Genomic DNA, 26,461 nt, shown 5'->3' with positions numbered 1-26,461 from the left:
AATGACAAAAATATCTTACCATGCCCCACCGGGATCCAATATCAATATTATTATCTTTTTGGTTATGTCAACAGTGAAACAGAATATCAGGGGGGATAAAAATAAGATATACATGTGAATTAATGCTTTTAAGTTATGTTTGTACTTAACTAAATTAAATAAGCATCTAATGACTAAACAAAGCAATATTGTAGTTGGTTATCAAGGTTGCATCTCCGGGGAGATTTTGGTCCACTCGTACACATTTGGTATGTGTATTGCTCAATAAATGTTTTTTTTTTGTTGGTATTTCAGTAATTCTATTTAAAAAAAGAAACATTGTGAACCATTTATTATTTTTTTTATAAACCGCTTTAAAGATTATTGATTAAAGCTAATGTAAAAAAAAAAAACAAATTTTTGTGGGGGGCGTAGCTAGTTTGGTAGAGTGGCCGTGCCAGCAACTTGAGAGTTGCAGGTTTGATTCCCGCTTGTGCCATCCTAGTTACTGCCGTTGTGTCCTTGGGCAAGACACTTTACCCACCTGCTCCCAGTGCCACCCACACTGGTTTAAATGTAACTTAGATATTGGGTGTCACTATGTAAAGCGCTATGAGTCACTTGAGAAAAGCGCTATATAAATATAAATCACATTTAGTATTACATTGAATGTAAAAAAAAAAGTGTCAAAACGTTCAATATTGTGAACCACTGATTCGCAATATCCATCCATCCAGCCATCCATTTTCTACCGCTTATTCCCTTTCGGGGTCGCGGGGGGTGCTAGTTTGCGATGCGATATACAGAATATATATATTTTTAATATTAACAGTAATAATAATAAAACATTGTATTTACATGGGGCACTTTTCAAAAACGTTATGTGTAGAAAAACAATAAGAAAACTTCCTGAGCCTTTTGACCAGGGGTCTCAAACTCAGAGTCTGGGTGAGGCTGGGCCGCAAGAAAATATTTCTTTAAAAAAATGTTGCATACTCCTCACCATGTCTGGTTGTATAATGACTTTTCAAATGGTATCCCTTGTGCACCGCAACTTTCTCTGTGCAAATTTGACACGTCGGGTGCCCCTGTGCTCAACAAAGAAATATTGCATCTCCCACTTTTCCTGATATTGTCTTTGCTCATCACTAACCTTTCTCTTCACTGCAGGCTTTGAAAAAGACATGTTTGGGGTTGTGGAATATATTTGTATTTAGCCGACGCACGGAGAATAATGTTGTTTCCGATTTTCCTCCCTACGGCAACACGGCGGTCTGCGGATAATAGTACCGGGATAGCGAGCGCAAAAAAGTGACGGCTCCCGAAGTGTTATCCGGCGTCATATTGAAATTATGTAGTGTTCATTGTGTGAGGCAAAGCAAATTAAGAAATAAAGAAAACAAATAACGGTTTGAATTGGTCCAGGTTATCGGGGACTGTTATTACTGACGGACAGGTGTCGCGATGTGACTTCAGCCGGGCATGTAAAAAAAAACCTCGTCTCCATGGCAACGTCTCTGTCGCTTTCACTCTTTTGCCGCTTTTCCACTAACGCAGGGGTAGGCAACCCAGAACGTTGAGCAATTTTGGACTCAAATAACACAACGTTGTCAAGCGCCATTCATATAAAACTCGCCTGCCGCACTAACATTAAACTTTCATATTTAGGTGGGGGCCGCAACTGGCCCGCGAGTCGCGTGTCTGAGACCTCTGCTTTAGACTTCGACCTAGACAAACTGTATTGATCCACAAGGAAAATTTTTACACACAGTAGCTCAGTTAACAAAGTATACAAAATACTCTTCTCCTCTTGAACCACTGAACATGAAATGATGAATTCATAAATCGAATTTGACTTGGTATTTCATGCAATAACACCAATTACTTTTCCAGTGTTTGTGCAAAACCGTTTGAGGGTCAACTGTGCGGGCTTTTATTCTGAAGGGTCCAAAGCGGAAGTGCTGCTGGTGGAAACTGGCGAGTACACTGTCGCTTGTCAGCCGCCACCAGGTGATGTGTGGGTTGTCAACAAACACAACTTTTTGCCGAAGACGGGTAAGTGTTCTTCGCTATGTGTATATATTTGCGTTTAAAACTGAAACGCAATGCGGCATGTTTGGTTTCAAACAAAACGCGGTGCTAAACTTCATGGCTGCTTTGTACCTTCGTGGTGCTAAAGCTAACGCTAACGTACATGTTCCTACTAGTTGTTCATAAAGTAACCGTATTCACTCTGCAACTGTGTGTATGTAGCTTCAGCTTTTAGTTGTTTTAAAAGTTCATTTTGGTGCACTGTGACTTTTCATAGTGTATATATGTTTATGCACGTTTATGTCTTCATGGGAACTCCATCCTGTGTTTAAAGGCCTATTGAAATGAGATTTTCTTATTTAAACGGGGATAGCAGGTCCATTTTATGTGTCATACTTGATCATTTCGCGATATTGCCATATTTTTGCTGCAAGGATTTAGTAGAGAGCATCGACGATAAAGTTTTCAACTTTTGGTCGCTAATAAAAAAGCCTTGCCTGTGCCGGAAGTAGCAGACGATGTGCGCGTGACGTCACGGGTTGTAGGGCTCCTCACATCCTCACATTGTTTATAATCATAGCCACCAGTAGCTAGAGCGATTCGGACCGAGAAAGCGACAATTACCCTATTAATTTGAGAGATGATGAAAGATTTGTGGAAGAAGAAGAAGAAAAAAAGACGAGGGCAGGAGCGATTCAGATGTTATTAGACACATTTATTAGGATAATTCTGGAAAATCCCTTATCTGCTTATTGTGTTACTAGTGTTATAGTGAGATTATATAGTCATACCTGATAGTCGGAGGGGTGTGGTAACCGCCAGTGTCCCTGAGGGAAGCCATGGTGGAGCCAAGTAAGTCGCAGCTGCCTCTTTGACAGCTGCAGGAGGAACGACACATGTTTACGGTAAGAGCAGACTTATTACCACAATTTTGTCACCGAAACCTGCCGGTGGACATGTGGTAGAGAACCATGTTGCTTGACCGCTCTGTTCCATATTAAAGCTTCACAACAAACAAAAACACCGGCTTTGTTTGTGTGACTACAGCCGGCTGCAATACACCATTTTCCAACAAAATCTTTCTTATTTGTAGTCTCCATTATTAATTGCAAAAGATTCAGCAACACAGATGTCCAGAATACCGTGTAATTATGCGATTGAAAACAGACTACTTTTAGCCGTGATCGGTGCTGGGAGAATATGTCCGCTACCACCGGTGACGTCACGCGCACGCGTCATCATATGCGTCATAATTCCAGGACGTTTTCAACAGGATACCTCGCAGGAAATTTAAAATTGCAATTTAGTAAACTAAACCGGCCATATTAGCATGTGTTGCAATGTTAAGATTTCGTCATTGATATATAAACTATCAGACTGCGTGGTCGGTAGTAGTGGGTTTCAGTAGGCCTTTAATGCAAAATAACATTGGTGCCATCATAGACTTGCATGTAGAATTGTTGACAGTGAATATTAAATTCCAGCATTTCTTTTACAATTAACCTTAGCTCATGCTATCATTTCTCAATAATCATGATATTCCAAGTTTTAGTGGATTTGTAGACGTTTGGGCATCGTAGTAATAAACAGCAACTATAAGCTGTGTCTCAAATGGAATACATCCGTGAGTACACTTCAGTAAGTACACTTAGTCTTTGATGGCATGAATTTTGACAGTGTATTATGCAGGTCAATTTTGTGTCTTTAGTACCAAAGCTTTTTTTTAACACTGAATTTTCTCAGCTGATTTTTTTGACTCAAACTATGCCTACAATTTCATTGAAAATAATATGTTAGCAAAATGTGTTTTAAATTCAGTGCATAAAAATGTGTTGTAAAAAATGATGCGCTGAAAAAAAGCAAAACTGAATTAAGACTGAAGCAATCGATCCTTTCTATGAACCAGCCAATGAAATGTCAAGTTTGAGGTCACGTGACATTCGTTTCGCGAAACAGCATAAAAAAGGCATTTACTGGGCTACCTAGGCATGATAAACATTAAACGCGGCCCGGGACCAATGATTTTACTCCCTGTTGAAGAAAAATGTCATAAACTTGATAATTACATATCCTGTTTTTATTGTGGGTGAGGACTACGGTTGGGCGATATGGCTTTCTATTAATATTTCTATATTTTTAAGCCGTGTCACGATAGATGATATATATCTCAATATTTTCCCTTAGCCTTGAATGAACACTTGATGCATATAATCACACCAGTATGATGACTCTATGTGTTTACATTAAAACATTATTGGATACTGCATTAATATATGCTCATTTTAAACTTTCATGCAGAGAGAGAAACCACAATTAAGTCAATTTACCAAAATTGTATTTATTAAACAGTTATTAAGCTGTGGCACAAACTTCCATGTCATGTTAAACACAGAAATTGCAAGATTGTCAGAGACATTTTAAAACAAGCTATTAGTGCACTTTTGTGCATGATGTCACTAAGATGACATATGGAAACAACACTAAAGTAAAGTGCACTTTTTGTAAAAAACGCAACTACAATAGTTTAAAACAAATAAAGTGCACTTTTGTGCATAGGGTGAGAAGCTCTGCCATCCGGGAGGGACTCAAAGTAAAGCCGTTGCTTCTTCACATCGAGAGGAGCCAGATGAGGGGGTTCGGGCATCTGGTCAGGATGCCACCCGAACGCCTCCCTAGGGAGGTGTTTAGGGCACGTCCAACCGGTAGGAGGCCACGGGGAAGACCCAGGACACGTTGGGAAGACTATGTCTCCCGGCTGGCCTGGGAACGCCTCGGGATCCCCCGGGAAGAGCTAGACGAAGTGGCTGGGGAGAGGGAAGTCTGGGTTTCCCTGCTTAGGCTGTTGCCCCCGCGACCCGACCTCGGATAAGCGGAAGATGATGGATGGATGGATTTTGTGCATGATGTCACACAAGATATTTCAGTAACTGTCAAATAAAAATTAGTTGCGTAATAGGAAATCAAATAGTGTATGTCCTTTGCTATGTGGTAGGTTACTACAGACGTTATTAAATTCTGTTGTTGAGTATTTTTTTCATACGATCTTGATATGGTTGCTTAGGCATTTTGTGGGTATGGCACCGAACTGAGATGTTGACATGCAGTTTCAAGCACTCTTCGTTCTCTAGCGGGGGACTTTTCAAATGATGCTACAAATTAGCAGTAGGTGCTACTTTTTGTAACAACGCCTTTGCCGCATACTTGTTCAACATATTGCTGTTTGAAGCCAAGCCGCCGTCAGACAATGGACCCTGTGTTGTTTTTTTTAGGAATTAATTTTTCCTTCATTTTTGTTACCAGATTGGCACCTTCTTTATCTCGTTTTACCACTCGCACCACTCCGCTAGCATCACAGCTAAAGTTACCCATGCTGCTACCTCTCATGCGAGGGCGTATGATGCGACAGTATGTGACGTATGTAAGAAGGTGCGCTTGTCTGTGAGAAGGAGAGACAGGAAAGAGTGAGAAGAGCGTGCAGTGTAATCCCAGCAGCTAAAAGCAACTGCGTGAGAACGTATAGTCATTTTAGTCACGATAGTCATTTTCTATATCGCACAGAGACAAACCGGCGATATATCGAGTATATCAATATATCGCCCAACCCTAGAGAGGACCTTATTTTAGAGGTTTTAATCCTATTTCATTAAACCACAGGACTAAATTTGAGCCAAAAACATGACCACAGACTCAACACTCCTCAATTCGGAGATGGAGTTACAGCAGCAGGAAGACTTGTATCAACAGCTGTTGTCACAGGTAATAATCACTTACTCTTTTGATGTATTAAGTGTATTTGATTAATCAAGTTACTGTCTTTCCAATCAGACAGTAGGAAGCCTGCAGGCAGAGAATCCAGACTCCAAAGTGATCCGACCGCAACCTGGTAAGTTGAGATGGGCACTGAAACGTGGTTCTCCAATCCCAACGTAAGCAGTCGTAACCTGACTCCAAAAAAAAGAAGCTATTGATGCTTCATTTCGGTGCTAAATGAATGGAGTCACAGCAACCTACAACAAGTGCTTGGCGATGATATTCTGCAAGTAACGTCTTGTAAATAATGTAGCACACTAAGTCTGAATTTCTGTTTAAACTTTATTGAAGACCTTAACGCGCCAACAGCAAGCCTCATAAACAGCAGCCATAGCAACCTATCGCTCGGCTTAGCCTGTAGCCGTAACATCAACTTGGCACTTCCTCATTGTGCACCAATGAATGACAGTTATAACAAGGGAGGTTGCATTTACAAACGTCCGGAAGTATAAGTGTAACAATTACAAACGTTTCTGTTCTGTATTGCTGCAATAATTACCAAAATTTCATGTGGACTGTATTACTTATTTCTGAAAGTATTACCTAGTTATAATTAGGGCTGGGCGATATATACGATATATCACGGGTTTGTCTCTGTGCGATATATAAAATGACTATATCGTAATATTCGAGTATACGTTCTCACGCAGTTGCTTTTAGCTGCGGGCATTACACTTCAGGCTCTTCTCACTCTTTCCTGTCTCTCCTTCTCACAGACAAGCAGGCGCACAAACTTACACACATCACATACTGTCACGTCATACGTCAAATACGTATACGCCCTCGCCCAGCAGAGAGGTAGCAGACTGGGCTAACGTAGCCGTACGAGTGGTAATAGGAGAGAAAGAAGGTGCGGATCTGGTAACAAAGAAGGAAGACTTAATTCCCAATAAAAACAGCAGGGGGTCAATCGTCTGGCGGTGGTTCGGCTTCAAGTGGGAATATGTCGAACAGTCAACCGTAATTCGTCAAGTGTGAGGCAAAAGCGTTGCTATAAAATGTAGCATTACTGCCAATATGTAGCATCATTTGAAAAGTCACTCGCTAGAGAATCAAGATAATTCCACAACGTCCGTAGTAACCTACCACATAGTGAAGGACGAATGCTATTTGATTTCCTATTATGCAGCTAATTTTTATTTGACACTTAAAATGTCTCTGACAATCTTGCACTTTATGTTTTGGAAATTACATGAATGTTTGTGCCATTGCTTATTAACTTTAAGAAATACACTTTTGGTCAATTGACTTAGTTGTGATTTCCCTCTCTGCATGAAAGTTTAAAAGTAGCATAAATGAATGCAGTATGAAGAAGAATGTTTTAATTTATACACATATAATCATCATACTGCTGGGATTTTATGCATCAAGTGTTCATTCAAAGCTAAGGCAAAATATCGTAATATATATCGTGATATATATCGTATATCGCGGAATGGCCTAAAAATATCGAGATATTAAAAAAAAGCCATATCGCCCAGCCTTAGTTATAATTTAATTGACAAAATTGAAGTATTTTGCTGCCAGTGGCAGTGACATCCTTTGAGACACCTTCAGAATAAGAGCACATTCAATACCTGAATTACTTGCCTCTAGGTTTGTCATCATGAAGTTTCACATTATAAACACTAAATGACGTTTCATATCAATTATCAACTTTTCAGTTTTTATTCTGTTGCATTTAGTCGACAACAGTAATCAAGACGTTATTAAATGCCTCAACCGTTTATACTACTTCCTGAGTTGATTTGCTGAGGAAGTCTTTGATTTTAAAGTCTTTCAATTACCAGTATGTTTACTTTTTATCTAAAAAAAACTGCATAAAAAGGCTAGGACATTGTTTTTTTAATTTACAATAATGTGCATGTTCTTCATTTTTTAAGTACCGATTCAGGCACCATTTAAGCACCGGCACTGTTTTTCCAGTACAGTTTTTTGGTACAAGTATTGATTAACATGCAAACAATACCCATCCCTGCTGGTGACTAGCTTCACATAATAAAAACATATGATCAAAATATTGGAAATACTCTGTAAATGCATCACACTCTAATGCACAAAGTGGGACTTGCGGGCTAAATTTGGCCCCCCGTGTCATTTTTTTTGACCCATCAAAGGTTGGCTACCAAATTTAAAAAATATTCACACTGTCCTTTTTTAAACTGCATGATCTTTGATGGCACAGTAAAAAAGGAGCAGGTCAGTCGCCAAAGTCTTGAGGTAAAAATATGAGTGCTACTGTTTTTGCAATTACAGTAATGCAATGTAGAAAGGGCCACATATTTTACACCAGTTCAGTCATCAAATTTTATAGTGAAAAATGATAGCTTTCTGTTTCTACAGGCTAACGAGTCGCATTTGAATTTGAGACGGTAAAGCCGTGACTTTTTGACGCTCAATGGAGAAGGATAATCTTGGCCGCCATGCTTCACTCACATCCCATAACGAAAACCTAAACGCTTTGAAATTTAACATCTTCCTTATGTCTAATCTGTCTTGTTTAAGTTTGAAAGCAAGCGCATGAAATATCTAGGACAAACTACTTATAGAACACCTGGAAATGGCGAAAAGCTGTAGAAAAAGAATATTTTGAATGTTTTGAGGTTAAAAATGTACATAAAAGATGCAGAGTTGCATGTTAACTGAATTGTGTAACATTCTCCACTACTTTATATTTATATATGGCGGCATGAGGCTAAATCCCTCACTTGTGGTGCTGTTGCATGGTTAAAAGCTCTGCTTGGCCCAAGGACTATTAGCACATTTTTACTTTGGCCCTTGGAGGCAAAACATTTAGGCACCCCTGCTCTAATGTGTCCTCCCTCTCAGGAATATGTGTAAAGACGGTGTCGGAAAAGGACAAACAGAAGGTCTTTGTCAACATCTGTCAGTCGAACTTAGTTCCTCCCCCACCGGAACTGTCCAAAGAGGAGCTGGTGGAGTTGCTCCAATCGGAAGATCCCAGTGGTTACAGAGTTCCCATGAGTCTCGGGGAGCCACACGCCGAGGTAGACAACAGTAAGTCTTCACAGTTACATTTAATTCAGGAATACCTACAGTGCAGTGCAATCAGAAAGTATTCAGAACGCTTAACTTTTAAGGAAGATAATCTTTTAGTTCCACTCTTAATATTTTTATACTTATCTCTCATCATGCCTTAACTAAAAGTGTCTTTGTGTCAGATTCTCAGGGGTGCACGGCTTATGACGTGGTCATTAACCAGGAGTTCTTCCAGAAGTGTCAGGTGTGTAGATTGTTGTGCTTTCTTACAGTGCTGTTCTTTAAAGGAAGGAGGAAAACATGATATTTTAGAAAATAATGTCAACATGTGCAAAGTGTGGGTTAAAAGGAAGCTGTGTAGTAGGACAGCAACAGTAAGAAACAATATGGCTGCCTCCTTCCCAAGTTTCAGTTTGCTTGCAAGTTAAGCATGTCCGTAGAGGTATCCATGTCTGCTGCTCTCCACCCATGTCCGCCCCACCCCGACTCAGATAAGTCATAAGTTCTCTACCAACACAATTAATTTTCGAGTAGTTCATACAAAAACTTTTATTGAGCGCTGGACTTCCACAAAATGTCCATGTCGAAATAGCAACACCTCCGAAACCATCACATTTAGCGCTGGGGCTCCACAGAGATGTGTACTAAGACCACCGCTCTTTCCATTTCTGACCCAGTTTTGCAAATTACATGACTGTGCTGGGCCTCATGACTACAGGCGGGAGTAAGATAACTTGTCTAAAAAGAGCAAAAAGGCAGAAAAAATTAGAAAAAGTCATTTTTTTTAAATAATCGGGCATTTACCATTAATTGCTTAACGTGGACCCCGACTTAAACAAGTTGAAAAACTTATTCGGGTGTTACCATTTAGTAGTCAATTGTACGAAATATGCACTGTACTGTGCAATCTACTAATAAAAGTATCAATCAATCAATGTGAAACGTCCGCGAACATGCAGAAATCAACGTTTAACATTTATTTTTGGGTCAAACTATCAGGATCAGAACGATCAGGAGCACCAGACTAACTTGCTAGTTACCATATTTAGCATCAAGGTCCACAACGTTGACGGCTGCTTACTTTGCTACTCCCGTATTTTTCAGAGTATAAGTTGCTCCGGAGTATAAGTCGCACCTGCCGAAAATGCATAATAAAATAAGGAAAAAAAACATATATAAGTCGCATTTTGGGGGGAAATTTATTTGATAAAACCCAACACCAAGAATAGACATTTGAAAGATAATTTAAAATAAATAAAGAATAGTGAACAAAAGGTTGAAAAAGTGTACGTTATATGACGCATAAATAACCAACTGAGAAGGTGCCTGGTATGTTAACGTAACATATTATGGTAAAAGTAATTCAAATAACTATAAAATATAGAACATGCTATACATTTACCAAACAATCTGTCACTCCTAATCGCTAAATCCCATGAAATCTTATACGTCTAGTCTCTTACGTGAATGAGGTAAATAATATTATTTGATATTTTACGGTAACGTGTTAATAATTTCACACATAAGTCGCTCCTGAGTATAAGTTGCACCTATGAAACTATGAAAAAAACTGCGACTTTTAGTCAGAAAAATACGGTATTCATATTTGAATGATGACAAGCGGTAGAAGATTGATTGATGGATGGATGGACCTGAACACTGTTAGTTCTGAACCATTTGTAGTTCTAGAGCAGTGTTTTTGTGCCGCGGCACACTAGTGTGCCGTGAGATGCATTCTGGTGTGCCGTGGAAGATTATCTAATTTCACCTAGTTGGGTTAAAAATAATTTTTGCAAACCAGTAATTATAGTCTGAAAATTACGAGTTGTTCTTAAGTGTCGGTGCTTTTTTAAAGCTTGGCAAAGTAACCTTGTAATACTCTTCCATATCAGTGGGTGGCAGCCAGTAGCTAATTGCTTTGTAGATGTCGGAAACAGCGGGAGGCAGCGTGCAGGTAAAAATATGTCTAATGCTTAAACCAAAAATAAACAAAAGGTGAGTGCCCCTAAGAAAAGGCATTGATGCTTAGGGAAGGCTGTGCAGAACGAAACTAAAACTGACTGCAAAAACTTACTGTGGAACAAAGACGGCGTACACAAAGTACATTCGAACATGACATAAAAATCACTAATGTCCCCAGAAAGAACGATAAAAACAACTGAAATATTCTTGATTGCTAAAACAAAGTAGTTGCGGGAAATATAGCTCAAAGGAAGACATGAAACTGCTACACGAAAATACCAAAAAAAGAGAAAAATCCACCAAAATAGGAGTGCAAGACATGAACTAAAACACTACACACTGGAAAACACCAAAAACTTCAAACTAAGTCACGGCGTGATGTGACAGGTGGTGGCAGTACACCTACTTTGAGACAAGAGCTATAGTGATGCATGCTTGGTTATGGTTTAAATTCATATCAAACAATTGCGACAACGACTTTTTACTGTCAACTGAGTTTTGTTTTTTAATTAATTCTGCTGGTGGTGTGCCTCCAGATTTTTTCAACGCAAAAAATGTGCCTTTGCTCAAAAAAGGTTGAAAAACACTGTTCTAGAGCATTAATTGGTCACCGTCAAGAAGGTGCATTTTTGAGGTGACAGTGGTTATCATATACTAAAAAAACAAAAATTATGAAGTACATTACATGGGGCATGTAAGTGTCTAAAATACAGCCAAAAGAGGTTGGTAGATGAGAATACATTCTAATGGTAAAATATAGTGCAGAAATGCACCCAATTGCAGGAAATGTAGTCTTGATTTTCAACATTTTCTCTCATGGTTTGTGTGGCAGCATTTGATACTGATAGAAAATTATCTTTTTTTCTTAATTTTCCTTTTTTTGTCGTCAAAGTGAGCTCACGTGCCTGAATACTAGAAAGATTAAAAATCCACGTTTTCACCCGGAACACAAATACGTCTGTCTTTTATGTACAACATTGCAAAATGGCTATTGCATCCTTTGTAGTATGCGGCCTTAGTGTACATCAGATGTGTCCAAACTACAGCCCGTGGGCCAGATGGATTACCGGTAATTAAATCACCACCATCTATTAAACAATGTGAGCATTGTTAGTCGATTGCCATGAGTGTTGTATTAGCATAACATTAATTTATATGTACAAATCCAAACAACCTCTGGTGCAAATTAACCAAAACCAACATATCAGGTCACCATGTGCCAAACAAAGTCACCTGACCATTGAACTTTGTGGACATTATATAAAAATGCCTAAGCACCATACATGTGTCATAATTACACCTATCTGAGTCATCATGTACATAATTAAATGTGTGATGACTATTTTAGTTTCACTGATTCACATTGTATGTATGTGCCTTGTAGGGGGAAGCCTTGTTCCAGCAGTTTGTTATCATGGTGTCTTTGGAAGGTCTAGAGAACAAATACAATCTCATGCTTAGTAGAGGTAAGTGTGCATTTGTTTAAAGCAAGGATTAATAATCTTTTTGTTCCCGGGGCCCATCTATTACACCAGTGGTTCTCAAATGGGGGGTATGCGTACCCCTGGGGGTACTTGAAGGTATGCCAAGGGGCACGTGAGATTTTTTTTAAATATTCTGAAAATAGCAACAATTCAAAAAGAATAAAACTTCAACAATATATGAATGTAAGTTCATAAAGTGTAAAAAGAAATGCAACAATGCAATATTCAGTGTTGACAGCTAGAATTTTTGTGGACATTTTCATAAATATTGATGTTAAAAATTTCTTTTTTTGTGCAGAAATGTTTGCAATTAAGTTTATGCATCCAGATGGATCTCTATTACAATCCCCAAAGATGGCCCTTTAAGTTGATGATTACTTCTATGTGTACAAATCTTTATTCATAATTGAATCACTTGTTTATTTTTCAACAAGTTTTAGTTATTTTTATATCTTTTTTTCCAAATAGTTCAAGAAACACCACTACAAATGAGCAATATTTTTGCACTGTTACACAATTTAATCAATCAGAAACTGATGACGTAGTCCTGCATTTTACTTCTTTATCTCTTTTTTTTAACCAAAAATGCTTTGCTCTAATTAGGGGGTACTTTAATTAAAAAAAATGTTCACAGGGGGTACATCACTGAAAAAAGGTTGAGAAACACTTTATAACACTACCGAAGGGCCCGGGTCCCACTCCATTTTCAACACTGAATTAGTCATTTTACTGTCCATTTTAATCGTTTTCTATATTTTTATTTAACTTACTTACAGTTTAACGGTATAAACCTTGTCAAATGATATGAAACCATGTGTTAACCACAAATATTATCAAGACTTGGGTGAGGCTGATTGCGAGAATAAATACCAATAAAATATATTGCAAAATAAGAGACTCATAAATACTGATGACAAATATATATACAAATATAAAAACTAATTCCAACCAAATTAATATTGAATAGTAATAACATATGTTTCGTAGATTAACTTTCAAAAAGATTTAAGTGCAAATGAAAATACAGCTGCACCATTTAAGTCATATTTTTTTGCACTGAAGAAACCTCTCTAAGCTTTAGCTCCATACTTCCTCTGTTTGTTTGATATTTTCATTACTGCCACAAGGTTTAGAAAACTGTATTACAACTGAGTACCGCTGGAGCCCTTTCGGACCACAGCTGAGAAACAGTTTTTTTTGGCAGCCCTTGAGGGGGTGCTTACGGCCCAACAATGGTTACGAAACACTGGTTTAAAGTATACATAGTTCTTCATTTTTGTGTTGAGAGTTTTTAAGAGTGTGGTTCTTGTTTTTTCCCCAGAATGGAAGGTGCTGAAGAACAGAAAGTTCTTAGGGTCAGTCATCGAGCAGAACATTCGCACCAAAAGCAAGCCAGTTATAGAAGAGCTCCAAACGCAGTAAGTCTGGAATGATGATCATCAGAAAGTAACCAGACACTATTGACTGTGTGTAACCTTTTTCTTAGGGAAAACTCCTCTTCTATTGCAAAAAGGTAAAAGTCCTTGTAGAAACGATTAATACACATTCACGTTTTCATTTTTTATACTTCCTTGAGTACTTTTATTTTTTTTCATATTTCTCACTTCTCAGACCAGAGTTCACCTTGTTTGTAGAGCCCCCAGCTGGTGTCCCTGAGTACCTCATAGCAGAAATCAAGCTGCCTGGTGTGGTGAGAGACACACACATACAAAATAAACGCAGTTCCCACTCAAACGTAGGAGTAAAACCTGCACACACTCTTTTACGTTGATCGTTTGCAACATTGCAACAAACCTGAGTGACTCAACCTTGCTTGTTACGTACGCTAAATGAAAGTTGTGTTAAATGTTCCATTATGGATGTGGGTCATAAACATTTGAATTTTTTGCATTAACTAAGACATTTTGAACTGGTGCAGTTGTCCCTTTAGATAATTAATAATTCAATTTAGTACAGTAGGAAGGGTATTCACATGAAACGTGATGAATGGAGACACTATTCACTTTAGCCACCAGATAGCAGTAGAGTTTTGAATATGTTAAAATGTGTTCATTGGCACTTACAAATTTGACCACAGCGTCAGTTGCTATGTAACGTGGCGCTTTTCATAATTTTCAGCAGACTGCATTGTAAAATGATTAAACCCCCCCCACCTCATCCCCCTTCCTTTCACCGAAGCGCAACCCACGAATGGAGCCATATGAATCCCTTCCCTACTGTACGTTGTAGATCTCATGTGAAAGCTGAGTAAAAAGTCTCAAGTTGTATTTAAGTGTTGGCTGTCCAGGTTTCGTCGCGGTCGCTTGTCCTTGATGTTGGTGAGGATCGCTTGGTGTTGACAGCCAGACCTTCGCTCTACCATCTTGATATCTTCCATTCCTTCGTGGTTGACCAGGACATGAGCGTAGCCCAGTACAACAGTAGCACTCAGGTAAAGCCAATAAAACTGCGTCAGTTCAACTCCCTAAACATCCATGAAAAGTTGATGCAGTTGGATGGTCAAGCTTGTGATTATATACGTTGATTGTCAGTTGTAAGGAATCAGATATCACTGGAACAATGGCTGTGCTGAAGCAATTTTGTCAGACCGCAGCCCGAGTTTTTCCATCTTAACGACTAAGAAAACCAGCAGAAAGTCCAATATTTAAAAGCACAGTCTCTCGTAGATTGTCACTGAGGTTCATCAAAACTATGAATGAACACATGTGGAGTTATGTACTTAACAAAAAGGTGAAATAACTGAAAACATGTTTTATATTCTTGTTTCTTCAAAATAGCCACCCTTTGCTCTAATTATTGCTTTGCACACTCTTGGTATTCTCTCGATGAGCTTCAAACACACTTGTGAAGTGAAAACCATTTCAGGTCACTTCCTCTTGAAGCTCATTGAGAGAATGCCAAGAGTGTGCAAAGCAGTAATCAGAACAAAGGGTGGATATTTTGAAAAAATTTGAATATAAAACATGTTTTCAGTTGTTTCACCTTTTTGTTAAGTACATAACTCCACATGTGTTCATTCACAGTTTTGATGCCTTCAGTGACAATCTACAATGTAAATAGTCATGAAAATAAAGAAAACACATTGAATGAGAAGGTGTGTCAAAACTTTTGGCCTGTACTGTGTATGTTGTAACAGTAAACAATATAATGATAAACAGCGTTAAAATTCACAATGATTAGTAATACCGTTTACATTTTTATTTACCGAAAAACCGGCATTTATTAATGTATTTTAGGCAACACTGCATATTACCTGGAAACAGTGTCATAGCAGCACTGGTGGATGTATCACTAGCGTCCTTTGAGTTGAAAATATATGGCGGAACATAACGACACAGACTTTGCCTTGGAGATTTCCCCTCGGTGTAAATAAACAGAGCCGAGCGCTTAGTTTAACTTAATTTTCTCTCGCTTCATTTCTGTGCAGTAAAAAATACGGCCTCAACTCGGTAAGATTAGCTTTTTATCCTGCCATTTAGCTGACAAGGGTGAGACAAAGTTGTGTGAAAAATAACTATCATTGTAGCCAAAGTCTAAAACTGTCTAAATCAATTTAAGTACTTTTTAAAGCAGCGTCAATTTGCTGTGCAAAGAAGAAAGGCATAATAAAAAACATCAGTCACACGCACACACACAAACATACAGACACACACACAACTTTAGGTACTAATACGCTGGCTTCATAAGTATTAAACATACCGGTATTTAAAAAATGACACTTTGATTTTTGTTAGCACTTTGCCTATCATTGCTTTTAAACAGATAAAAGTTTAATAGTTGTTGTTTTTTCAACAGCCAAATAAGCAGCATAGTTACAGTGTCGATAGATATTTATAATTTAGTCATCTTTCTTGTTCGTAATTACATGCCTAAAATATCTCAAACTGAATTTTAATTTGGTTTGCTTAATTAGAGCCACTAATTTTGTGTACGCGTTATAATTCTTAAGTAAATCAATGACTTCTCGACTTTCAAAATAGTCGTAATAGGTGTCACATTTACTTGTGATTTTGGTCGAAGTCATAAGGAGAATGGGCCATCATAATAAATGATTTTCAAACCTATGGCAGCTTAAAATTTAGATATTTCTGTTTTTATAGGACTTTTTTTTCTCTATCTAACAGAACTGCGGCCGGAATTTCGTCATTAATACGTTTTTGTACATGCCATATTTTTCATTGGCCAAAAATCTAAAAAAGAAAGAAAAGAAATGTGTGTATTTGGTTTGTTTCTGTGGTGATATTCAGGTTGAAACTGCCATGCTTTTATTTTTACGCTTATATGCACTGAACGGGAAGCATGGAGGTTTTAATGCTACGTAACTAGACAGTAATTATGTCGTTTCAGACTGCCTAGCGATAACGAAGGTAAAAATACTACAACACATGTCAACATACAGACCGATTTTTCATAGAAATGTCTCAATTTTTATGTCGACATCGACTTAAGCGGGCAATTTTTTTGGAACGAGAAGCCCACCGTGGACCAAATCTTGATGAGTTGATCGACATAAATGGGTTGTTGACACAAGCCGGAACAACCTAAGACTTTATTGAATTGAATTGAATTGAAATATTTATTTCAAACCTGCTCAGTAAAACAAAACACCTTTTTTCTTTTACACTTTGGCAGAGATATTTATGCAAGGCTTGAAAAGGGGTTGGATGAAGCAGATTCTTATAATATCCCAACTCCTCTCACTCATCCCACATTTATCAATCAATCAATCAATGTTTACTTAAATAGCCCTAAATCACTAGTGTCTCAAAGGGCTGCACAAACCACAACACAAATCACTACGACATCCTCGGTAGGCCCACGATAAGGGCAAGGAAAACTCACACCCAGTGGGACGTCGGTGACAATGATGACAATGAGAACCTTGGAGAGGACCACATATATATATATATATATATATATATATATATATATATATATATATATATATATATATATATATATATATATATATATATATATATATATATATATATATATATATATATATAACATATATAACATAAACAATATAATACAAGAACAATACTATATAAACAAAAACAAAAAAAATACTTTTATACCACACTTTTAAATTGTATGTTAGCATAATGTTATCCTTGGTCCACAATTCAGACAATAAACAGACAGTATCCACATATTTTAACTCATTCTTCCTGTTTTTTCTGTGCTAGGTCCTCACAATCACCTTGCCCCTAGTGTCATCTTGAAGTGACAGACATAAACTTAAGGTATTTCTTTAAGGTGAATATGTTTGATGAGTTTATGCACTGTATATACTGAAAGGCACAGCACACATGTTCACGCTATTAAAAAAAACAAATACAATCATGGGTTTATTGTGCTGAAATTGTAAATAAAAGGCTACAATTAATTCAAAATAGTTTCATTGTTATAATTTACTTAAAGCTGCTTTATGGCACTGGTAGGTTAGATGCTTAGAGGGTACTCTCGTTCAGTCATTGTGACCCGCACTTTTCTGGTTCAAATCAGGGGGTAATAGAACAAAATAGCGGTGTTTGGGGTGATTATGGTCTTGCTCACCTGTTTAAACACTGCACGGTGGCCATTGTGTACAATTTTAATGCAAAGATATCTCACCTGTGTACAAACATGAAAAATAAAAGCCGCTCAAATCCAACATTTCATTCAGCATACTAAAAAAAAAGTAACCTAAAAAAATAACACCACAATAGCTGGTGTTATGTTGTAAAAATTGACGTCGGCTTTGAATAAAAATGATTGGTGTTAATGGCTTGTCAGTCATGGCTCTCTATGCACATTCACAAAAGAGATCTTTGAAAAGTAAATGATTTAAAAATAGATGCTTTGATTGTAATATACCTGTTGAAACAGTGAATAAAATGCTCCTTTGTTGCGATCCCCGTAGCTGTTACCTAATCCAAAGCATTTTGTGTTACGCGTCCCTTTTAACTAGACAAAGAATAATTATGAAAGAGGCAAAAATAGCGTTTTTTGCAAAAATGTTGCTTTGAATGAGTTTTTGCAAAATTTCTGTTGATTTTGGGTATAGACCTTTTAATTGGAAGTGTAGGTCTTAGTCAGACCTACACAGAGGTTTTTGTTTCATGTCTCTACGACATTCCTAACGGAAGTTACAAGCAGTCTGTTTTTTGTCTCTTCCTAGGGGGCGCTAGCTTGCAATTTTAATTTTTGGGGTTTGGTTGCTTAATAAGTTGGTCTGCCGCTCCATACCGATGTGGGAGGAACTAAGTTCGATTATGATTACACCCCAAGCGGGAATCATACGGCTAGACATCCTGGAATATATTGTTCCACATCTTAAAATGTTTTGCAGACCACCACTTGCATATTTCAGGAACTAGGAGGGTTTTTGTAAAGGTTGAACAAGAACAGGAGTCCATGATTATTTCCCTGGTTTTACTAATGTCCTTTCACCAGGCCTCTGTACCCCGCTTCTGTCAAATAGTCCAAGATACAGGCTGTGAGGCAGGGGCAACCCCCATATTTACAAGTTTTCCCTTGAACAATAGAATAGAATATAACTCTATTTTCATTGCACTTTAAAAACACAACAAAATTAGTTTTCTGTCGTTGTGACGTTGGTTTTTCTGATGGAAAAAACTAAATAACGTGTCTATATATATATATATATATATATATATATATATATATAATTCTAAATATACTTTAACTTATAAATTTACAACAGTGGTTCTTAACCTCGTTGGAGGTACCGAACCCCACCAGTTTCATATGCACATTCACCGAACCCTTCTTTAGTGAAAAAAAAATTATACATTTTCAAATACAAGACAAAGTTATATATTTTTTGTACTGGTGCAAAAAATGATCCATGCATGACCATCACCTTGTTAAAAGAACAAAACCAACACAGTACATGAACTCACAAAAAATTAGACACCTGAAAATCAGTGTGACTTCTGCTGTTGCAGTATCCATAATACGCCGATAGGGAGAAGTTTTTATTTACACGATGAGTCAGGTGTATTTTGACCTCCACCGAACCCCTGAGGCCGGCTCATCGAACCCCTAGGGTTCGATCGAACCCAGGTTAAGAACCACTGATTTACAATACAACATGCTTTCATTTTGTGAAAGTATGCTTTTGCAGCCGTATTTGTTGCACTCTGCTGCTACATTCCTGCAATGTTTTGTGACCTGCAGGCACTCTTAACAATCACCCGACGGCGCAATAAACGTAAAAAAATACACAGTACGTCCAAAAAATCTCTTATTACCCTCATTTTGCCAAAATCTTCATTAGCTTAAGACCAACAATCACAGAGAAATAATGACTCGTGTGAATTATGTCAACTCTAGTATCTGCCTCCAATGTATTTGTAATCACTGTATGTAGCACTCATTATGTATTACTCTTAACTCATCTTTCTTTTTGACTTAACAAGTGACAAAAAATTGTACTTTTGTAGTTATTTCTACACAATAACTCCGGTATGGTAACACTGGTGCGCACTACAAAAAATTGAGTGATTTGTGGTCCAGAAGATATTTTGCTTTATTCATTATTGACGTATTTCTTGCCACTTTGTTGTACATTTTTTCATGAGATTTTAAGTAAATTTTATCATTTATTATTACACTCAAAATTAGGTTTATTTTATTTATTCAATGTCCATTTATTTGTATTTGTGTTGACTTTCTTTTGTACTATTACTAAATTGCATGATTTTAGTTTTACTGAGTTTCAAAGAGTCTTTTTTTTGTCAAACCATCTCTTAAATTTATTTTTTTCTTCTAATTTTATTTGTATTAGATTCTGTGTGTTCTCTCCTGAACAAAACACAGGCGTTGTATCGTATTTATGTGTGTGTTTTTATGTATGTATGTATATATGTATGTATGTATACGCTCAGTGATTTCCAGCATGAAACTGTTATATGATGCCAACTGTGCAACAAATCCAGTCATGAAATTTCCTCGGTCATAAATATTCCAAAGTCAACTGTCTGCTTTATTAAAGGAAAATGGAAGAGTTTGGGGCGACACGGTGGAAGAGGGGTTAGTGTGTCTGGCTCACAATACGAAGGCCTGAGTAGTCCTGGGTTCAATCCCGGGCTCAGGATCTTTCTGGTTGGAGTTTGCATGTTTTCCCCTGGGGATAGGTTGATTGGCAACACTAAATTGGCCCTAGTGTGTGAATGTGAGTGTGAATGTTGTCTGTCTATCTGTGTTGGCCCTGTGATGAGGTGGCGACTTGTCCAGGGTGTACCCCGCCTTCTGCCTGATTGTAGCTGAGATAGGCACCAGCGCCCCACGCGACCCCAAAGGGAATAAGCAGTAGAAAATGGATGGATGGATGGAAGAGTTTGGGAACAGCAGCAACTGAGTCACGAAATGGTAGGCCACGTAAACTGACAGAGAGGGGTCAGCGGATGTTGAAGTGCATAGTGCAGAGAGGAATTTGTGGGTTATTGTGAAGAAAAAGCTGAAAGACACCAGGCCCAATAATGCAAATGAGCTAAAGGCCGCTTTTGAAGCATCCTGGGCATCCATAACACCTCAGCAATGCCACAGGCCGATTGCCTCCATGCCACTCTGGATTGATGCAGTAATCCGTGCAAAAGGATTCCCAACCAAGTACTGAGTGCATTAATTGACATTTTCAAAAGTTTGATTTTGTTTTGCTGTTATAAATCTTTTTTTTTTTAATATTTAAATTTTTTGAGATAGGATTTTTGAGTTTTCTTAAGCTGTATGCCATAATCAGCAATATTAAAATAATAAAAGGCTTGCAATATTTCAGTTGATGTGTAATGAATCCAGAATGTATGACATTTTCATGTTTTTAGTTGCATTACAGAAAATAAAGGACTTTATCACCATATTTTAATTTTCTGAGACAGTCTTGTAATACATATGTATATGTATATACATCCTGGAACAGTTGTATATACATATATATGTATATATACATATGTATATACATATATGTATATATTCACACACATATGTATACACTTATATAAACATATATACATGCATATATATGTATATATACACATGTATATATATACACATACATACATATGTATATATACATATATATGTGTGTAGTATATATATATGTATATAATATATATATATATACATGTGTATATATATATGTGTGTGTGTATGTAGACATATATATATATGTGTGTGTGTGTGTATATATATTTGGGTGTCCCACGATTCGATTCAATATCGATTCTTGGGGTCGCGATTTGATTATAAATCGATTTTTTCCGATTCAACGCAATTCTCGATTCAAAAACGATTTTTTTCCGATTCAAAACGATTCTGCATTCATTCAGTACATAGGATTTCAGCAGGATCTACCCCAGTCTGCTGACATGCTAGGAGAGTAGTAGATTTTTTTTTAAAAGCTTTTATAATTGTAAAGGACAATATTTTATCAACTGATTGCAAAAATGTAAATTTGTTTTAACTATTAAACGAACCAAAAATATCACTCTGTTTATCTTTGTGAAAACATTGGACTCGGTGTGTTGTCAAGCTTATGAGATGCGATGCAAGTGTAAGCCACTGTGACATTATTGTTTCTTTTTTTTTAATTTTTCATAAATGTCAAATGATAATGTCAATGAGGGATTTTTAATCACTGCTATGCTGAAATTATAACTAATATTGATACTGTTCTTGATAATATTCATTTTTGTTTCATTACCTTAGGTTTGTTCTGTGTCGTGTTTGTGTCTCCTCAATTGCTCTATTTATTGCAGTTCTGAGTGTTGCTGGGTCAGGTTTGGTTTTGGAATTGGATTGCATTGTTATGGTATTGCGGTGTATTGTGTTGTTGGATTGATAAAAAATAAAAATCGATTTAAAAAAAAAAGAGAATTGATTCTGAATCGCACAACATGAGAATCGCGTTTCGTATTCGAATCGATTTTTCCCCACACCCCTTATATATATATATATATATATATATATATATATACATACATGCATATATATATATGTGTATATATGTGTGTGTGTGTGTGTGTATATTATGTATATGTATATTTTATATACAGGGCGTTCTACTGAATTAAATCAAAGTGCGGTGTCTTCCCTAAAAAAGGGTTTAATAGAACATGCATTTTTTCTTACTTTATATAATGATTTGTTTAAACCAAGGGCTTTAATTACGATAGTGATACGGTAAATAAATACACAATTATATGTGATACGTTACTTTCTATTGAGAAGTAGCTGTCCCCAATTGTGACCCCTAAATTTCAATTGATAAAAATACCACTTAAAACATTTTTTTTTTAGATTTGTTTCAGTTGTGTAATTTAAAAACTATTTATGATTAAATTCAAACCAAGGTTGAAAGACAGATTTTTTTGTAGGTTTAATTTTTCAATTACAAAACTGTGTTAAAGAAATGATGTCACTACCGAATCGGGAGCGTTTTAGAGGCGTGGCTGATTCTAGATTTTAAGCCACACCCCTACATTTTTGACCAGGAAGTGACATTACATTACTTCCCCTCATGGCTGCATGGTAAGTAACTAAATCCTGTAGTTTTTAAATAATTGTGTTCCAAAGTATGAAAATATGTGTGTATATGTAAAAACTCACTGCCGAACACATGTTCTCTTCTATTATGTAAACATTTTCAGCTTTTATGCAACATATGTTTTAATGAGTGTACAACTCTTCAAAAATGTGTTTGCTAGCCATATGTTTGCTAGCGTTATTTAGTTATGTTTTTTAATTTAGCTATAATTGTCACAAACAAAACCTACGATAACGTTTTGGTGGTGACAAAATGACATGGAAAGTAGTCTTATCCTACCATTTTGAAATGTGTTGAATTTTTTTTTAAGTTGGTGATTATTTTCAAGAATCATCTTTTAAATAATCTATTCAAATCAAATAAGCATGTTTTTTTTTAATGTAATGCTGGTTTCTATCTGTAATTGTAGACTTCAGAGAGAAGGAATCAACATTCCAAAACCAAATAAAAAAGTGGAGAAGAAAGGTTGAGAGAATTCAGAGAAAGATTGAAGGCTGATCCAGTTAACACCAAGAATATTTGAAGAAGGAATAAGAAAAGAAAGGAAAGTTGGAAATCAACGATTTTTCGTCCTGAGACTAAAGGAATGCACGTTTGCACTGCAAGGCAAAGTGGACCAAATCAGATTTTATTTTTTTTTTTTTACACCAGACTGTTTAAATTATAAGCAACTCCAGTATAAACCTGCACTGGCCCCAATGTGGCTTCAATGTCACATGTGCAGTTTGATCAAGTGAAAACAAAGGAAGTTGACCAGATTCTTCATATGAACAGGGAAGTCGCTACCACAGGAGAAAACATGGCCACCACAGATTACCGTGTAAGTGAGTTTGTTCTGTGGCTGCTGTGTAGAGGAAGTAGTCCGATGATGGAAAACATTGGAAGAAGGTGGGAGAAAAACATTTATTAAAAGGCAAATTATGGTGCTGCAAAGCTCGCATTGCTCTTTAAAGTGAAGTCACATTTAAAAAAAGATGAGATTTCAAACGAATTCGTACTACCTCCTGATGTGGCTCAATATGATAACGTAATATTAGATTTTAAGCACTTTGGAGCGTGTAGACTGGCGAAAATGATCCAGTGTAAACAGAGCCAAAATAATGCACATTAGTTTTCAGATGCCTGACAGTAATATGAAGTGTTTGTTTCTTCTACTGAATACATTCAATTTCTATCGCTTGTGCCTCTTGGAGTCGGGGGTTGGCTGGAGCCTCTGGTAGAAGGCGGGGTGCACCCTGGACAAGTTTCCACGTCATCGCAGGGCCAACACAGATAGACAACATTCAGATTCACATTCACACATTAGGGACCATTTAGTGTTGCCATTACACCTATCCCCAGTTGTATGTTTTTGGAGGTGGGAGGAAGCCAGAGTACCCGGAAAGAATCCACACAGTTGCGGGGAAAACATGCATACTCCACACAGAAATACTCCTAGCTCAGGAATGGAAATTAGGATATTTTCTCTGTGAGGCACGAGCGCTAACCCCTGCTCTGTCGTGCAGATACTAAAACTTATTTTTCAGCTGACATTAACAGTTTTCTCCAAAAACAAATAATTTTGATTAAGTGTAGCTGAGATAGGCGCCATCGCCCCCCCGCGACCCCAAAAGGGAATAAGCGGTATAAAATGGATGGATGTTTGCAATATTTCAAACATTAAGAATGTTCTAAGTTAATGTTAACCAATAAGGTTGAGGGAATATGATGCAAACACAAAAGTGGTTGCTACCGAAACACTCACTGCTTACAAAGAAAATAAGATATACTGAGCTATCAACGAAAATATTATAAAACTGATTGGTTACTGAATGTTCAATTTCATAAATCATAAACTCTAAAATCAATCTGACAAATGTGATGCATTTAAAAAATAAAGATAGCATGTCTATTTTGAAGAATTCCATGTAATGAAATAAGAACATTTGAAATATCATTTTTATGGATTTTATTTTGAAAAACTAATTCAAAAAAGGTATATATTTACACAAGGTTGGTGAGCATGATATTATACCATGTCGATTTTATATAATCTCATATAATGAAGAACATTTGAAATATAATTTTTATGGATTTATTTTTTAAAACTTATTCAAAAATTAGATATATTTGCACAAGGTAAATGAGCATGATATTAACAGAGTAACATATTTTGTATTCATATTTAAAGGACAAGATTCGGTAGTGACAAATTTGGGGAGAGGACAAACATTCCCAAATATTTTGAAAATACAAGTCGACTGTTCTTTTTACAGACATGTGTACTTCCGATATTGTAAAAAGTTTTGTGGCTACAATTTGATTTTTTCTTTTGTAAATATTTCCTGCCTCACTTTGAACTTATATATATATATATATATATATATATATATATATATATATATATATATACACATTCAGCACCACTTATTAGAATATTTATGTAAATGTATGTATATATTTCAGCCTGAATGTATAACTCATGACCTTTAGTAAATTTGAGAAAATCATAAAAATGCTTGCTTGTGCACCCAATTTTGTTTTTTAAAATTCCATGCATTCATGCCCATGATGAATGTATGAAAACAACTGTATACAATGGCAACGTTGACCCGAAACTTTTGACCTGACTGAACTGCAGACTGTATTTATAAATGGTGCCCCCCTGCCTGCACTGAAGCCTCTCTCTGCCAGCTTTGTCTCCGCTCTCACTCTCTCTCTCCTTCTTTTAGTCATTCTCTCTCCACCTGTGCCACGAGCCTCCATTTGTCCGGTGAGGTCAGACCACTGTTCCCCTTAATCCCGCGGGGTGCTCATCTTGCGGCCGCCTAATCCGCCCATGGCTGCCGGCCCTGAACACAGACGCACACCTGCAGGTTTGCACACATGCTCACAGTTATTTTTGAACAGTATATTCAAAAACACCATCATAGCCATCGCATGCATGTACACGGAGTCATCCATAGAGCACACACACACACACACACACACACACACACACACACACACACACACACACACTGTTTCCCCCTTGCTATAAAGCTCTCCTGTCGGTGCGTTGAAGCCACACTCCTGTCTTTGTGTGTGAGCTGATACCACACCTTCATACAGGTATGTTTATCGAACTTACTGTCTTCCGTTTTTTTCTGGGATGACAATTTATTTACACAAAAACTTAATGCAGCACAATTTTTTTCATCCGGTTGTAATCGTGGTTTCTGCACAGTGCGGTTAGCATAGAATTCCTGATGAAAAATTATGTATATCTGTGATTATTTGTGATTAAACTATGAACACATGTAATTAATTGCGATTAAATATTTTAACCGTTTGACAGCCCTACATAGAAAATATATTTTCTTAAGCACCCATTACAATGAATAGCCAACGTAAACAAGTCCATTTTTTTTTAAATCAAAAATGTTAAGAATTTATTTAAAAAAACATGTGCAAATGTTAGCTTAACTGGCCTCTAAATACTTCCTATGTGTTAATCATGTGTGAGTAGTTAACACCTTTCTTTGCACTCTAAAGGCAACTGATTCATGTCTGACAGCTTCTAAGGTTGTTTTGATAGAGGCTAATTTCAACATAATTTGGAGTAAATCACTTATACAATCTTTTGGTAACATTTGTTACCTTTAGAGGCAATTTATAGGCC

General features: G+C 36.9%; 2 protein-coding genes across 3 annotated transcripts in view; both read left to right on the top strand.

Moving 5' to 3' along the window:
* Positions 1-1,743: 1,743 nt before the first annotated feature.
* On the top strand, positions 1,744-20,253 carry pih1d1 (PIH1 domain containing 1). The gene is made up of 11 exons (XM_061884112.1): positions 1,744-2,034; positions 5,665-5,766; positions 5,836-5,893; positions 8,650-8,838; positions 9,003-9,064; positions 12,167-12,248; positions 13,588-13,684; positions 13,753-13,779; positions 13,878-13,956; positions 14,554-14,697; positions 17,459-20,253. The coding sequence occupies exons 2-11, from the start codon at positions 5,686-5,688 to the stop codon at positions 17,492-17,494; spliced, it is 855 nt and encodes a 284-aa protein (XP_061740096.1). The 5' UTR covers positions 1,744-2,034; positions 5,665-5,685; the 3' UTR covers positions 17,495-20,253.
* Positions 20,254-25,542: 5,289 nt separating this feature from the next.
* Positions 25,543-26,461, top strand: part of LOC133541049 (troponin T, slow skeletal muscle-like) — a 37,339-nt gene continuing 36,420 nt past the window's right edge. The window contains exon 1 of one of the 2 annotated variants that reach the window (XM_061884110.1): positions 25,543-25,676. In XM_061884110.1, coding sequence (XP_061740094.1) covers positions 25,640-25,676 — 37 coding nt within the window. In that variant the 5' untranslated portion in view covers positions 25,543-25,639. Of the gene's footprint in view, positions 25,677-25,802; positions 25,912-26,461 lie in introns of those variants that run through there. The other variant, XM_061884111.1, reaches the window with a different exon arrangement.

Source organism: Nerophis ophidion, linkage group LG23 (genome assembly GCF_033978795.1).
Source record: "Nerophis ophidion isolate RoL-2023_Sa linkage group LG23, RoL_Noph_v1.0, whole genome shotgun sequence".
In the NCBI taxonomy this organism is placed as follows: Eukaryota; Metazoa; Chordata; class Actinopteri; order Syngnathiformes; family Syngnathidae; genus Nerophis; species Nerophis ophidion.
Note: the sequence above shows the minus strand (reverse complement) of the source record. Positions and strands in the feature narration are given on the sequence as shown.